We start from the raw sequence: 15018 nt of genomic DNA, 5'->3' as shown, positions 1-15018 counted from the left end.
TTTTATTAATAGAGGGATTGAGTTCCTGAACCATGAGGCTATGCTACAGTTGTACAAAACTCTGGTGCAACTGCATTTGGAATATTGTGTACCGTTCCGGTCACCGCATTATAAGAGGGATGTGGAGTTTTGGAAAGGGTGCAGAGGAGATTTACTAGGATGTTGCCTGGTACGGAGGCAAGGTGTTATGAGGAAAGACTGAGGACTTGAGGCTGTTTTTGTTAGAGAGAAGAAGATTTGAGAGGTGACTTAATAGAGACGTAAGATAATCAGAGGGTTAGATAGGGTGGACAGGGAGAGCCTTTTTCCAAGTATGGTGACGGCGAGCACGAGGGGGTACAGCTTTAAATTGAGGGGTGATAGATATAGGACAGATGTCGGAGGTAGTTTCTTTACTCAGAGAGTAGTAAGGGTATGGAATGCTTTGTCTGGAATGGTAGTAGATTTGCCAACTTTAAGTACATTTAAGTCGTCATTGGACAAGCATATGGACATACATGGAATAGTGTAGGTTAGATGGAAGCCACGATCACTCTCCATCGCGGGAAAAAACCTGGTCATCAGGTGTAAGGCACTGTCATTGCTGTTATACGTGGCACAGGTCTGGCCTATTCCCAGAACCTGTGCCGCTGCAATCACCCAGGCCACCTTCCAATTTATATGGAGATCAAAGATGGACTGGGTCTGAAGGGACTCGATGTATAACGATCTGGGCAACGGGGGAAAAAATACACCCAATGCCACCCTCACCCTGATGGCCACCTTTGTGTGTGGCTGCATCAAGCTGTGTGTGGATCCCCGGTACGCAAACACCAAGTGTCAGTATGTATTGAGGTTCTACCTGTCCCCGGTGTTGCGAAGGATGGGTCTGGCCCCGCTGCCGCAGAACGCTCCAAGGAATTGGAACGTTCTGTATCACCTGACCTTCGTGGAGAAGCTTATGAAGAAAACATCTTTGACCACAAGTCCATCAGGAAGTGGTCAGCACGCAGTGTCCTTGAGCCCCTTTGGGAAAAGGAGGGGGTGGATCCTCTTGAGCGGTTCCCTGAGTAGACTGTCAAAGCCATTTGGCAGAATGTCTCATCGCCAGAACTTTCCAACAAGCACCAAGACATGGCTTGGCTGGTGGTGAGAAGGGCTCTGCCTGTGAGATCCTTTATGCACGCCCAGACTCTCAGCCGCACCGCACGCTGCCCTCGAAGCGGCTGCGGGGGGGGGGGGGGAAACGAGACTGTCACACACCTCCTTCTGGAATGTGCCTATGCTGAAGAAGTCTGGAGACGAATGCAGCGGTGTTTATCGAGGTTCGTCCCGAGCAGTGCCATGATGCGGGACTCTGTGCTCCACGGTCTGTTCCCCGGGACGCACACCAAGACGAACATCAACTGTGCCTGCAGGATCATCAACTCGGTGAAGGACGCTCTCTGGGTAGTCTGAAACTTGTTGATCTTCCAGCTAAAGGAGTTGACCCTGACTGAGTGTTGCAGACTGGCACATTCTAAGGTCCAGGACTACATGTTGAGGGATGCTCTGAAGCTTGGGGCAGCTGCCGCCAAAGCACGGTGGGGAAAGACCACCGTGTAACATCTGTCTGCCTAAGAAGAACAGGGGACCATGCAGTCACTTGGGTTCTGCTAATGCCTCAGCTAAATATATGGATATATGATTGATAAATGTACAGACATGTATATACAAATGATAAATTCTGATCTCTGTATGCGAATGTTTACGTTATGTATGGCATGACCAACTGTACAGACCATCAAATTATTTTATGAATAAAGTATATTTTTGAAATAAAACAAAGGGGGTCACCTAGCATTACATGCTTTAATAAACTTCAACAGTTTGCAGAAGCTGGTGTGTGTGAATTGCATCTCAAGTGAAACCTCAGGAAAAGTGCCATTGTGGTCAACTCGTTGTTAAGTATGGTCTCATGTAACTCAGAGACTTCACTCAAGCAGAAGTCTCTACCATATTTGTTGCTCAGGTAGATAGTGGGCAGAGAAAATGCATGGCCAGCTTGCCTCTTTTCACGTGGGCCTTCTTCTTGATCAACTTAGATTTTCATTTCTCTTCACCTTTTCCAATGTTCTTCCACATTTGCTGCATCCAGAGCTTGTGGCCACTAACAACTGCCTCCCAGGTCTCACTTTCAATTTTTCCCATCTTCATAGCTTACTTGCATGTGCTCATGTCGCAGAGAAATGGACACCAAATGGTTGTGCCCCAGTGATTAGTTCACCATACAGATGATCTTTGGGATTATACTATCATCCATATTAGAAACATGGCTAAGCCTTTAGCTTTGCTCTTTTAATATTTATCTTTGTACCTAAAGGTTGTTTCACAAAGCTACCACGTTTCATGCTTGCTTCAAAGTCTAGGTGTTTTTTAATTCATTCGTGGAATATGGCTGTCAAAGAGTTAATTTCTTTTCAGTCCTCTTGCCCCACCTCACTGAAATATGGTTACTAGGACGCTATTCTTTGGTTGAAAATGCTGGCAGGCTGGTGAATCATGGCAAGAGAAGGAATAGCAGCAATTACAGCCAAATCTGATCACATATCCATAATGTCCATAAACAACATGCCTCTTACTTGCTACATAATAAAGGAGCAAAAACTCACATGACTCCATTCCTCCATAGGAGCTGAGGTCTACTGAGGGTCCCTTATTATTTAAAATCAGCTAACTCATCATGAGCACAACATTGAATCTAGGACATATCTGATGTATGTGGCTTAGGCACTTATTCCCTTAACTAGTTGAGGCAACAGTTCAACCCAACATTCTTCAACAAGTTTTCTAACACAAGTACTGATATAGTAATTACTCCTTAGCTGTCAATACTGATTTCTTTTCTCAGTTGTACAATTTTGTTAATTGACTTTACGCAATACAATGAAAATGTAAAGGGTTTGAAATAAGTCAGTTGATCAATACAACAATGTAGGGACAGAACTCATCCACTCACAAGTAATTTCTTCTCGAGAAAAACTAAAATGTATCGAAAACATGCATATGTCCAAGTTCAAAAAAAGCATGAAAAAGACTGTGATGGTCACATCAGACACAGGTAATAAAGAAACAAAAATGCATTTAAACAGTAAAATTTAATTTACAGAGCAACATGAAAATCTTTTTCACCAATCTGAAGTATCAGAAGACCATGAAAGATGCTGAAGGAATGGTTAATAAGGCCATAAGACATTGAAGCAGAATTAAGTCAGTCAGCCCATGGAGTCTGCTCCACCATCTGATGTAGCCAACACATTTCTGAACCCCATTCTCCTGCCTTCTCCCTATAATCCTCGATCCTGCTACTCATCAAGAACCTACTTATCTTTGCCTTAAATACACTCAATCAGTTGATCTCCATGATGGTCTGCAGCAATCAGTTCCACAGAGTCACAAGTCTCTGGCTGAAGAAATTGCTTCTCATCTCAGCAGTGCACTCAGGTCTTGGTCTTGCCTGTAAGTGGAAACAACGTCCACTCTAATCTGGGCCTCTCAGTATCATAGAGTCATAGAGTTGTACAGCATGGAAACAGACCCTTCAGTCCAACTCGTCCATTCCAACCGGATATCCAAATTTAATCTGGTCCCATTTGCTAGCATTTGGCCCATATCCCTCTAAACCCTTCCTATTCATGGCCCCGTTCAAATGTCTTTTAAAGGTTGTAATTGCACCAGCCTTCACAACTTCCTCTGGCAGCTTATTCCTTACGTGCACCACCCTCTGCATGAAAAAGGTGCCCCTAGGTCCCTTTTAAATCTTTTCCCTCGAACCTTAAACCTATGCACTCTAGCTTTGGACTGCCTTTCCCTGGGGAAAAGACTTTGGCTAATCAACCTATGTGTCTACCTCATGATTTCCTAAATCTCTATAAGGTCACACCTCAGCCTCTGCTGCTCCCGGGAAAATAGCCCCAGCCTATTTAGCCTCTCCGTATCCTGTAAGCTTCAATCATATACACCCCCCCCCCCCCACCGCCAATCCTTCTATACTCCATCCTTCACAGATCCAGAGTCCTCAACCACTCCTCAAATGGCAAGCCCATCATCCCCAGGATCATTCTTATAATCTTTCTCCAAACCCCCTTCAGAGTCAGCACATCTTTCCTTAGATACGGGCTCCAAAACTCCTCTCAACATTCCAAATGCAGACTGACCAGAACCTTATACAGCCATAGCTGTAGATCTCTGCTCTTGTTTTCTAGCCAACACTGTATTACCATCCTGACCACCAAATGAACCCACATATTAATCTTAAGAGAATGTTAAAATTGGACTCCCCAAGTTGCTTGCACTTCAGATTTCTGAAATCTTTACCAATTTAAAAAAAGATCTATGCCTCTATTCTTCCTCCTAAAATCTATAACTTACACTTTGTCAGTGTACTCCATCTGCTATTTGTTTGCTCACTCGCCTAACATGTTCAAGTCCTTCTGCAGCTTCCCCACTTCCTCAACACTGCCTGCCCCTCCATGTATCTGTTCCATTTGCAAACTTTGCAACAATGCCCTTTAGTTCCTTCATCCAGATTGTTAATAATTAAGGTGAATAGTTGTGGTTCCAAAACAGACCCCTGTGGAACTCCATTGGTCACTGGTTACCATCCTGAAAAAGACCCCTTTTATCCCTAATCTCTGCCTTCTGCTAGTCAGCCAATCATCTATCCATGCCAGTACCTTGCCCTTAATATCAGAGGCTCTTATCTTACTTCGCAGCCTCTTTTGAAGCACCTGGTAAAAAGCCTTCTGGAAATCCAAATAGATCATGTCCACTGGCTCTCCTTTGTCTAAGGGACTCGTTATGTCCTTAAAGAATTCTAACAAATTCATCGGGCATGACCTCTCCTTAGCATTGCCATGCTGATCAGCCCTGTTTTACAATGCAATTCCAAGAACTCCACAATCTCATCCGAATAATGGTCTCTAAAATCTTACCAGTGACCGAGGTCAGGCCAAGTGTTGCCTATCTTCTCCTTCCCATCCATCTTAAACAGGGATGTAACATTAGCCAATTTCTTGTCTTCTTGGACCTTCTCGGAATGCAGAGATTCCTGAAAGATCACATCCAATGCTTCTACAATCTCTCAGCTATCTCCTTCAGAACTTTGGGCTGTTATCCTTCAACCTGGGTGGTTTATCCATCTTCAAAACTTTCAACTCCTTAGTAACAGCCACTACACTCACCACGACCCCGAGTCTCTTCAAGTCCCGATATGATGCTGTTGTCTTCCACTGTGAAAACTGATGCAAAGTACCTGTTCAGTTCCTCTGCTATTTCTTTGTTCCCCACTTCCAGACATCAATGTACATTCTACCTTTCTCGTATCTTTCATATAACTAAACAAAATTCTTGCAATCTATTTTAATTACGAGCTAGCTTACTCTTATATTTCATCTTCTCCCCAAATTATTGTTTTTTTTTAAGTTATCCTCAGGGGGACGTAAAGGCTTCCCACTAGTCTTCACCATATTATATGCTTTTTCTTTTGTTTTTATGCTGTCCTTAACTTCCCTTGTCAGTCATAGCTGACTCATCTGCTTCTTAGTAGGTGTTGCATAGCCTGCACATCCCTGGACACTATGGGCAATTTAGCACGGCCATTCCATCTAAACTGCACATCTTTGGACTGTGGGAGGAAATAGAGGGACCCAGAGGAAATACATGCAGACATGGGGAGAATGTGCGAACTCCACACAGACAGTCACAGAACAGAGAACAGGACAGGCCCTTCAGCCCTCGATGTTGTGCCAACTTTTTATCCTACTCTAACTATTGGACCCTTCATTGTACTATCATCCATGTACCTATCCGATTGGTTGCTTGCCAAATAACATAAGGAGCAAGTGATGGACAGAGCAAAGTGATTCCACAAAGGATAATCTGGATTTAAGCTCACTACTCCTGTCACATCCAATCATAAATCATGTTGGACAATTATGTAATGCACTGGAGGAGTCTCCACAAATATCTCCATCCTCAATGATGGGGGATTCCGGTATCACAGGTGTCAGTCTTCAGCCAATACAACTCAGTCCATGTGATATCAAGAAGCAGCAGGAAGTGGCACTAGCTACTTCAAAGGCTGTGAGCCCTGACATTCAGGCAATAGTATCAAAGACATGCTGCTGCACTTACCATACTCCTAGCCATAAGACCATAAGATTAGCAGCAGAGTTAGGCCCATCTGTATTATAGCAATTTGATGAGTTAGCAAATCTTAAAAGCTTCGAGCTTGAACTTTATGCCAGAGACCCATTTCTGTTCACCATTTGCTACTCATGGTCTGATATGTGAGAGTGAATCAAACTCATGCATTATAGACCATAGACCTTAAGGTGTTCAAAGTTTGTGCGAAGATTTGTTGCTCGGGTGTTTGTTGTAGTGGTTCTGTTCGCCGAGCTGGGAGTTTTTGTTGCAAACGTTTCGTCCCCTGGCTAGGAGACATCATCAGTGTTGACCTTAAGGTATAGCAATATTCCAAATGCAGTATAACGACAGCCTCAGCAGTACATCCTTGCTCTTATATTCCAGTCCTCGCATATTGAATGCATTTACCTTTCGAAATGCCAACTGAACCTTCAGGTTCACCTGAAGAGAATCCGGAACTAGGACTCCTAAATTCCTTTGTGTTTCAGATTTCTGAAGCCTTTCCCCATTTAGAAAATAGACTACATATCTATTCATCCACCAAAGTGCATAACCTTTAACTTTGTATTCTCTACATTGTATTCTATTTGTCAGTTCTTTGCACAAGTTGATGTTCGCTGCTGATTGTACAATGATCAGCACCATTCATGATTCCTCAGATACTTCAAGCAGTCCATGTCCAAATGCAGCAAGACCTGGACAATATCCAAGTTTGGATAGAAAAGTGACAAATAACATTCATGCCACATAAATGCTTGGCAATGACAGCTTCCAACAAAAGTGAATCTAACCATCATATTTTAGTATTCAATGGCATCACCATTATTGAATCCTCCACTACCAACATCTTGGATGATTACCACTGACCAGAAACTGAACTGGACAAGCCATATATATTCAATAGCTTAAAGACCAAATCAGAGACTAGAGATACTGCAGTAAGTAACTTTCCTCCTGCTTTTCACTGCCTGCCCACCATCTACAAAGCACAATTCAGGAGTGTTGATAAAATACTCCTTATTTGCCTGATGAGTGCAGCTCCAACAACACTTAAGAAGCTTGACACCATCCAGGATAATGCAGCCCATATCCAAAAACATTCAATCTCTTCAACACGGACAAATCAGTAGCAGCAGTGTGTACCATCTTCTAGCTGTACAGAAATTCATCAAGGTTTCTGAGACAGCACTTTCCAAACTGGTGACCACTTTCAACTCAAAAGGACAAGGGCACCAGACATATGGGAACATATGCTGGTGCCCTCCACTTCATTCACCATCTTGATTTATTACATCACCATTCCTTCACTGTCGCTGGATCAAAATCCTGGAACTCACTCCATAGGTCCATCTACACTACAAGAACTGCAGTGATTCAAGATGCTCCTCAAGGATAATTAAGGTTGGGAGCAGGACAGGTGCTTACTCATTGAAGTGTACAGGAATCAGAAGAGCTTGACTGACTAGATGCTAAGAAGATTGAGTAGCTGTCATTTAAATCAGTGTTGAGGAGAAATTTCTGGTCTCAGAGCACTGTAAATCATCAGAATGCTCTACCTCAGAGAGCAGTGGAGGTTGGGTTATTGGATATGTTTAAGGATGAATTCATCAGATTTTTGATCTATAAGGGAATGCGTGTTTTGTGGGGCATTCATTCTCTCCGCCACAATCGGACTGTGGTAGCAGTCCGTATCATTCACAAGATGCATTGCAGCAACTCATAAGTTTCCTTTCCAAAACCAAGGCGTCTACCATCTAAAAGAACAAGGGGAACAGCCACATAGGAACATGACCACCTGCAACTTCTTCTTCAAACTACACTCCACTCAGACTTGGAAGTATATCGTTGTTTCTTCACAGTCACCAAGTCAAAATCCTGGAATATCCCAACAGCACTGTAGATGTATTTATATCATATGGATTACAGCAGTTCAAACAGATGGCTCACTACACCCTCTCAGGGGCACACAAGGATGATCAACAAATGGCCTTGCCAGTGATATTCTCTTCCCAAGACACTCACATTTGGGATGGATAGGTTCATCATACTTGGACATAAATGTACAAGTGAAAAACTAATGGAGAACTTCGAAAAATCATTATCAGCTTCAAAATAGCAATAGTCTGATTAGGAGTTGCTTTCTAAAAATGACCTTGATGAAGTCCCACATTAACTGCTAGCAATAGATTTCAAAGACTATGACAAACTAGTAAGAATGTACCGAAATTTCATCTCACACAAATAATACGGTTCTTAATGGGGCTTCCAGAACAAGTCACAAAATACTGAATATATTTGCTACTTGTAATGGTCAAATGATTGTAAACCATCTGACACATTTTAATATACATTGTCACAGGAAACCTGTGGAAATACTGCTTCCTGCAGTCCTGTAAGGAATTGCAGACTTTTTTTCCACCTAAAATAATACTCATGCATTTAGCACCAACTCTAATTTAGCTGATTACCCCAAGCATCAGACCAAAACAAAAATCCAGAGAAAGGCTAACTCAATCAAGTTCCTGTAAAGGTCCATTAACCCTTTTCAATCAGGCCCACACATCAACCTCAAAACCTGCTAGCCATTTTCCAACAGACTTGGTACTGAAAAGATGAATGAAAGATCATTTTAAATAAACTCCCTCAAAATGCAATTACTTAAACAGTAAAGGCATTTATGGTGCTTGTGGAAGTGATTGATGATCGGTGGTTACACAGTCATCTAAATGGCAAAATCAATCTTCTGAACTACTATGTGAACAAATGTATGCAAACATCTACATAGATCTGTTCCCTTTCAGGTATGCTCGAAATCCATAATTATTTTATAAGCCATCTAACTTATTTGTCCCTCTTTTCAACTTTCTTCCCCTTTCTCTTGAAAACATTGCCTCTTGCTGAGGTGGACTGTGCATTTCCCTTGTTTGCTTGTTATAAGAATATAAAAGCTTTGGACCTGCTACCATTTAATTAGATCAGTGTTAATATTTATAAGAGTGATGTGTTTTAATAATGGGGAATATCGTGGCAAAGCACAATCTTATTGTTTGGGTATACTTCTATCAAAGATCGCTGACAGAAATCAAGAATATGAACTCTAAACTAATTTTTACTTTCATAATGCAGGGACACTAAGACCAAATTTAACAGTTTCAACACAATCCCAAGTTGCATTTGGAAAGTTCCACAAAAACTGGGGATTGAACTTAGAACTTCTTGATCAATATGATTGGTAACATTACTGGATAAATAATAAACTAAAAGAAACTGTACAGTTTAGCATTCTGTTCCTTGTTGAGACTGTCATTATTGTTCTCATTACTGGTTTACAACTCAGAGTTGCAGTTGAGAATTAATCTTTGAACGGTAGCTTGTTTTAAAAGAGGAGAAAGCAAAAGACTGATGTTTGTTATTGGGAACTAGCTTGCAAAGATAGCGCAGGTTAATTATTGCTCCAACAAGTCTGTAGATGATTGGGCAACAAAATGTTGATATGCCTCCAATCCAATAGCTGAATTGGCCAATCAAGGGAGGACTGAAGCTGGCCAGCCAACCATAGAGAATGTTGATAGAGGAACAAAAAGTGAACTGATTGACTGGAATTTTGGCAGAAGACCATTTTGCTTTAGAATCTGTCATATCCATCATTGAAATGGTTATCAAACTGGCAAATTATCATTTTTATTCAAATTTGTCCCATTGCTGTGTCTGTCTGTCAGTGTGTATGGGGTTTTATATTCAATAAAGATTAGGCTTAGATTATAGATATTAATTAAATTGCATTGTAGTTTATCTGTGTTTTTCTACAGTTACATTCTTAACAATAAATTGTTGCTTTTTATTTAAAATATAAACTTGGTGTCCGAGATCTTTTATTTATAAAGTCTGGCAAGGAACAATTGAACACTTTTGAGGGTCACTGAATGTTTTAAGACCACTGTGTTGCAAATCCAGTGATATTGACTGATTTCGTTTGGTTTGCTATCCCTGTGTTGTAATATTCTTCACTGCATTTTAAACATTTTTTCATCAAAGTGATCTGCAGACTTGCACTGAAAAACACCTAAGTCCAAAAGCATAAGGGGCAAATAAATGGCTTATTTGAATAAAATTGCCATAGTATGCTGAGTTCACAGCTGTATTCATTGAAACTAATGCTGTTCATTCACAATTAATTTCAGAAGCGCCTCCTAGCTGATTTCTTGATAAAGACATTGGTGTTTCAGAAGCGTACCACATCAGTAAGAGTATCAACTGATCTATACATAGTTGCTATTAAACTAATTAAGAAAATATCAGTATCAAATGTAACACATATATACCAAATACCAAGTTCATATAAAAGTCACAGTCAGGATGCAACCATCCAAACTCTAATGCAACAAAATTGTAACCTTAGTTCCAAGATGTTGCAAGGATTGCCACACACAAATAGAGTCTTATGACATCTGAAAATATTGAACAAACCTTCTTCCATTTCCTCAAAAACATACTTAACAAATGCCAAAATGCATCTGTAAAATACAAAACTGGTATTTCTTAGACTATATCCTCATCTCCACAGCCTAAAGAAATATTTGGTGAACAATAACAGGAATTGTCAGCAGGTGACTGAATATTTTTACATGGAACTGTCATTTACTACCATTCAAATTTGGAGCTAAACACTGAATATATAATGCCCATTATGTGTAGTTATAAAATTCATCAAGATATCATAGATGTTTCTGTGGATGAATGCTATAAAGCGTACATACAATACATCCATTCATATAATGGTTATCACACACTTAAGTCTTGTCTCCAAACAAAACCTAAAACTGCCCTTCAGTTCTTTTGTACCTCATCAAAAACAACATTGCAACAGATAATTTGGTGTTTAGAAATTTAAGAAATTTGCTCCAAATTAAATCAAGGTATTTTTAAACCGGTATAGCATTCCAAGTATCACAGGTTTATTCTGAGGAAAGGTCACTCGACCCAAAATGTTCACTCTGACTTCTTTCCACAGATGCTGCCAGGCCTGCTGAGCTTTTCCAGTAATTTCTATTTTTGTTTCTGATTTACAGCATCCACAGTTCTTTCAGTTTTTATTCAGAAAACATTAAAAAATACATGACCATTGCACTTGTAATTACAAAATACAATTACTACTTACATAAAGATTAACTAATATAACCTTAAAATTTGCTCATATATGCAAGATATCTGCAGCATTTTTACATTTGATGTCACTGGGAAAATATCAACTAAATGTCAATATTGTCAGTGTTTGGAACTTTAAAACCAAATAGTCAGAGAACAGGTTACATCTGGAGTTGATGTGTATTTGTCATGGTCATAGAGGTTTGTGACGTGTAAAGAGGCTCTTTATCTCATCGTGTCTGTGCCAGTTATTACGCACCTATTTACCCTAATCCCATTATCTAGCTATTGGCCCATAGCCCTGCATTTTGAGACATTTTAAGACATCTAAATATTTCTTAAATGTTGTGAGAACCCTTGTCAAGGCCAAAGGCAAGATTGGAGCCATAAAACAAGCACAAGAAAGAGTGAGAGATCAGAGAGGTTTGGGGCCATTAAACCAGTGCAAGAAACAGCAAGATTTTGGAGGAGATCATGGCTATAAAACCAGCGGCAAGATGAACAAGAGACTGAGCCATTTGGAGGAGTAGCTTAACCCACCAGCATTTGGAAAGGTTGGCAAAATTAAATCAGCACAAAACAGATTAGCCTGGAGTGGGCAAATGATTTTTCTCCACTTTACATTTAGATTAAGGAAAAGTTAAAGTCCTTTTAAAAAGTTAGACCTTATTAAAAAAAATAAACAATTTAAATTATATTGTACTTGCCTTAGAGTAAGGGAGCTCAATCACGTGTTATGTATGGCCTGTGGGAGGTGCGAAGTCTTAGATGCGCCTGGCAATCTAAATGGCCACATGAGCAGGAGATGCCACAGGCCTGACCAGCTCAAGCACTGGTTTCAGAGCTTCAGTATTAGCCAGAGACATAAAGTGGGTTCTTGAGGTTGAGAGCTTTCAGAATGCTTTTAGATATGGTTATTGCACAGCTTACGGAAGTGCAGTCAAAGAAGGAATCGTGACCACTGATCATAATGATAAGAGATTCAATAGTGAAGGGTCCAGATAGGCATTTTTCTGTGGTACAGATGCAACTACCGGTCACTGTGTTGCCATGCTAAGACCAGGATCAAGGATATCAATGAATGGCTGCATGGAATCTGAAGGGAGTAGGTGACAGAAGTCGAAGTTCATATAGATACAAATAACAGGTAAAACGAAGGATGAAGCTCTCCAACAATCTAGATAGCTATGTTATAGATTGAGAATCAGAACCTTAAAAGATGCAATTGCTAGATTACATCAGGGGCCACATTCTGATGAGTATAGAAATAGGCAGACATAGCAGATAAAGAATTGATGCACGATTGAAGGTTTTAGATTCCTGGATCCGTGGGTCTATTTCTGTAGAAGGTGGGACATGTACAAGTCCAATGTCTTGCATCTGACCTGGAAACTGACATGGTATGGTGTGATGTGATGGGTGCATGAGTGAACAACTTGGGGGGGTGTAATTTGCCCAGTGGGTGAAACACAGGCAAATACAAAGGAAAATTTGAGTCAAACTGTAATTGAAGAATGTACACCATCGGACAAGGAAGAAAGGGGAAGCTTATGGCAGATACTAAGTGCTCAAAACAGTGGATGCTTATTGTTTATTTTGTACTTCATTAGAACCCTACTTCACTCAAATGACAATGGGGAAAAAGGAAAAATTTAAGTTTGTATTAAACAATGTTTGCTTTACAGTGATGTTCAGCTGCCAACACTGAAAAATAACATGCTCAGTCAGATTTGAGGTGAAATTACATATCCATGGAGCTGGTCAATTGTAAACAAGCAGCATTACAAGCAGGAACATCCAGGCCTAGTGAGAATGTGAGAAAGGGTGACTGGAACAGGCCACTTGGCCTTTCGAGTCAACTCCACCATTCAGAACAATCAGGGCTGATTTCCCTTCTAGCCTACACCCTGCTACAGCATCCCAAATCCTGTAATACTCAAAAGATCCATCCATATGAAAGGCATCTAGATGAGTATATAAATGGGAAGGGTTTAGGGAGATATGGGCCAAGTGCTAGCAATGGGTTTAGATTAGGTTAGGATATCTGGTCGACATGGTCAAGTTGGACCAAAGAGTCTGTTTCTGCACTGTACATAAGAACTAGGAGCAGGAGTAGGCCATCTGGCCCTTTGAGCCTGCTCTGCCATTCAATAAGATCAGGCTGATCCTTTTGTGGACTCAACTCCACTTAGCTGCCCTCCCACCGTAACCCTTAATTCCTTTATTGTCCAAAAAAAACTGTCTTAGCTTTAAAAAGGTTTAGTGAAGTAGCGTGAACTACTTCACTGGTGGGGAATTCCACAGATTTACAACCCTCTGGGTGAAGAAGTTTCTCCTCAATTCAGTCCTAAATCTACTCCTCCTAATTTTTAGGCTATGCCCTCTCGTCCTAGTTTCAGAGGCAAGTGGAAACATCCTCTCTCCTTCTACCTTGCCCATCCCCTTCACAATTTTATACGTTTACCCCTTGAATTTCTAAATCCCAATGACACCTCTATGAGTGTGTCAGCCTTCAGCTGAACAGAACATCCTTGGCTCTGTGGGAGGGGATAGAAAATTCCAAGGATTCTTAAACCTTTTGCCACTCCTTCCAGACCCTAAGCAACTGAGCCGTTACTTGTGGCTGCCAGAGAACAATCAGAGGAAGAGTCATCCCAGCGCTCAACCTGTCAAGGCACTCCCCCACCCCCCTTTTTATTTGGGAATAAAGATGTTTTTATTTCCAGTCTCTGGATCTTCTGAACTGCGGGCCTACAGGGTGCAGTGCGGGCTGGCAGTTCAGAGACAGAGGTTGTTTGGGTGAAGGGTGTGTGTGGGTATGTGTGGGGGGGTGTAATGAGGGTGTGTGTCTCTGGTGGGTGCAGCTCTGAGGGCCCTATGGTACTCACACAGCTCGCTGTAACGATGGCAGCCCCGGGTCAGTTGCTCGATGTACCTGTTGAGCACATCGGTGAGGATGTCGCAGGCCGTGACCTGCACCGAGTCCCATCCCAGAGCCTGGCAGATCTGAGCCACCGCCACCCGCAGCAAGGCCCGACCGTAAGTGTCGCACATCCCGGCCTCAAAATAATAATAATTTCAAAACAAAATTCCCCCCCCTCACCACCCACCCCGGTGTCCTTCAAACGCGGCGGGTCGCCATGGCCTTATTCCGTCTCTCCTGTCACCACCATCACTTCCCCGCCCTCAGACAAACGGCAGCACTGCGCCCGGAGCCGCCGCCGCCGCTGCCGCTCGGCCCCTCACTCCCGAGCCGCCATGTTGTGTCCCCGCCGCCCGCCGGCTCCCTGGACTCCCAGGCCAGGCACATCGAGCGCCGGCGGCTCGAACGATCGAGGCGGCCGCATCGGCTCGTCGGGCCTGACGCTGCGGTTACCCGGGAGACGGCGGTTTTGGATGGGGGAGGGGGGGAATGAGGGAGAGAGTGGAGGGGGGGGGAATGAGGGAGAGAGTGGAGGGGGGGGGAATGAGGGAGAGAGTGGAGGGGGGGGAATGAGGGAGAGAGTGGAGGGGGGGGGAATGAGGGAGAGAGTGGAGGGGGGGAATGAGGGAGAGAGTGGAGGGGGGGGAATGAGGGAGAGAGTGGGGGGGGGGGAATGAGGGAGAGAGTGGAGGGGGGGGGAATGAGGGAGAGAGTGAGGGGGGGAATGAGGGAGAGAGTGAGGGGGGGAATGAGGGAGAGAGTGGAGGGGGGGGAATGAGGGAGAG

General features: G+C 42.4%; 1 protein-coding gene across 1 annotated transcript in view; it reads right to left on the bottom strand.

Moving 5' to 3' along the window:
* taf3 (TAF3 RNA polymerase II, TATA box binding protein (TBP)-associated facto) overlaps positions 1–14615 on the bottom strand; it is a 184869-nt gene extending 170254 nt beyond the window's left edge. Inside the window, exon 1 of the mRNA XM_060842637.1 lies at positions 14199–14615. Within this exon, the coding sequence (XP_060698620.1) occupies positions 14199–14364 (166 nt within the window). The 5' untranslated portion in view covers positions 14365–14615. The remainder of the gene's footprint in view (positions 1–14198) is intronic.
* Between the last annotated feature and the right edge of the window lie 403 nt (positions 14616–15018).

This window comes from Hemiscyllium ocellatum, chromosome 23, assembly GCF_020745735.1.
Source record: "Hemiscyllium ocellatum isolate sHemOce1 chromosome 23, sHemOce1.pat.X.cur, whole genome shotgun sequence".
In the NCBI taxonomy this organism is placed as follows: Eukaryota; Metazoa; Chordata; class Chondrichthyes; order Orectolobiformes; family Hemiscylliidae; genus Hemiscyllium; species Hemiscyllium ocellatum.
This window is presented reverse-complemented; position numbering and strand designations above follow the sequence as displayed.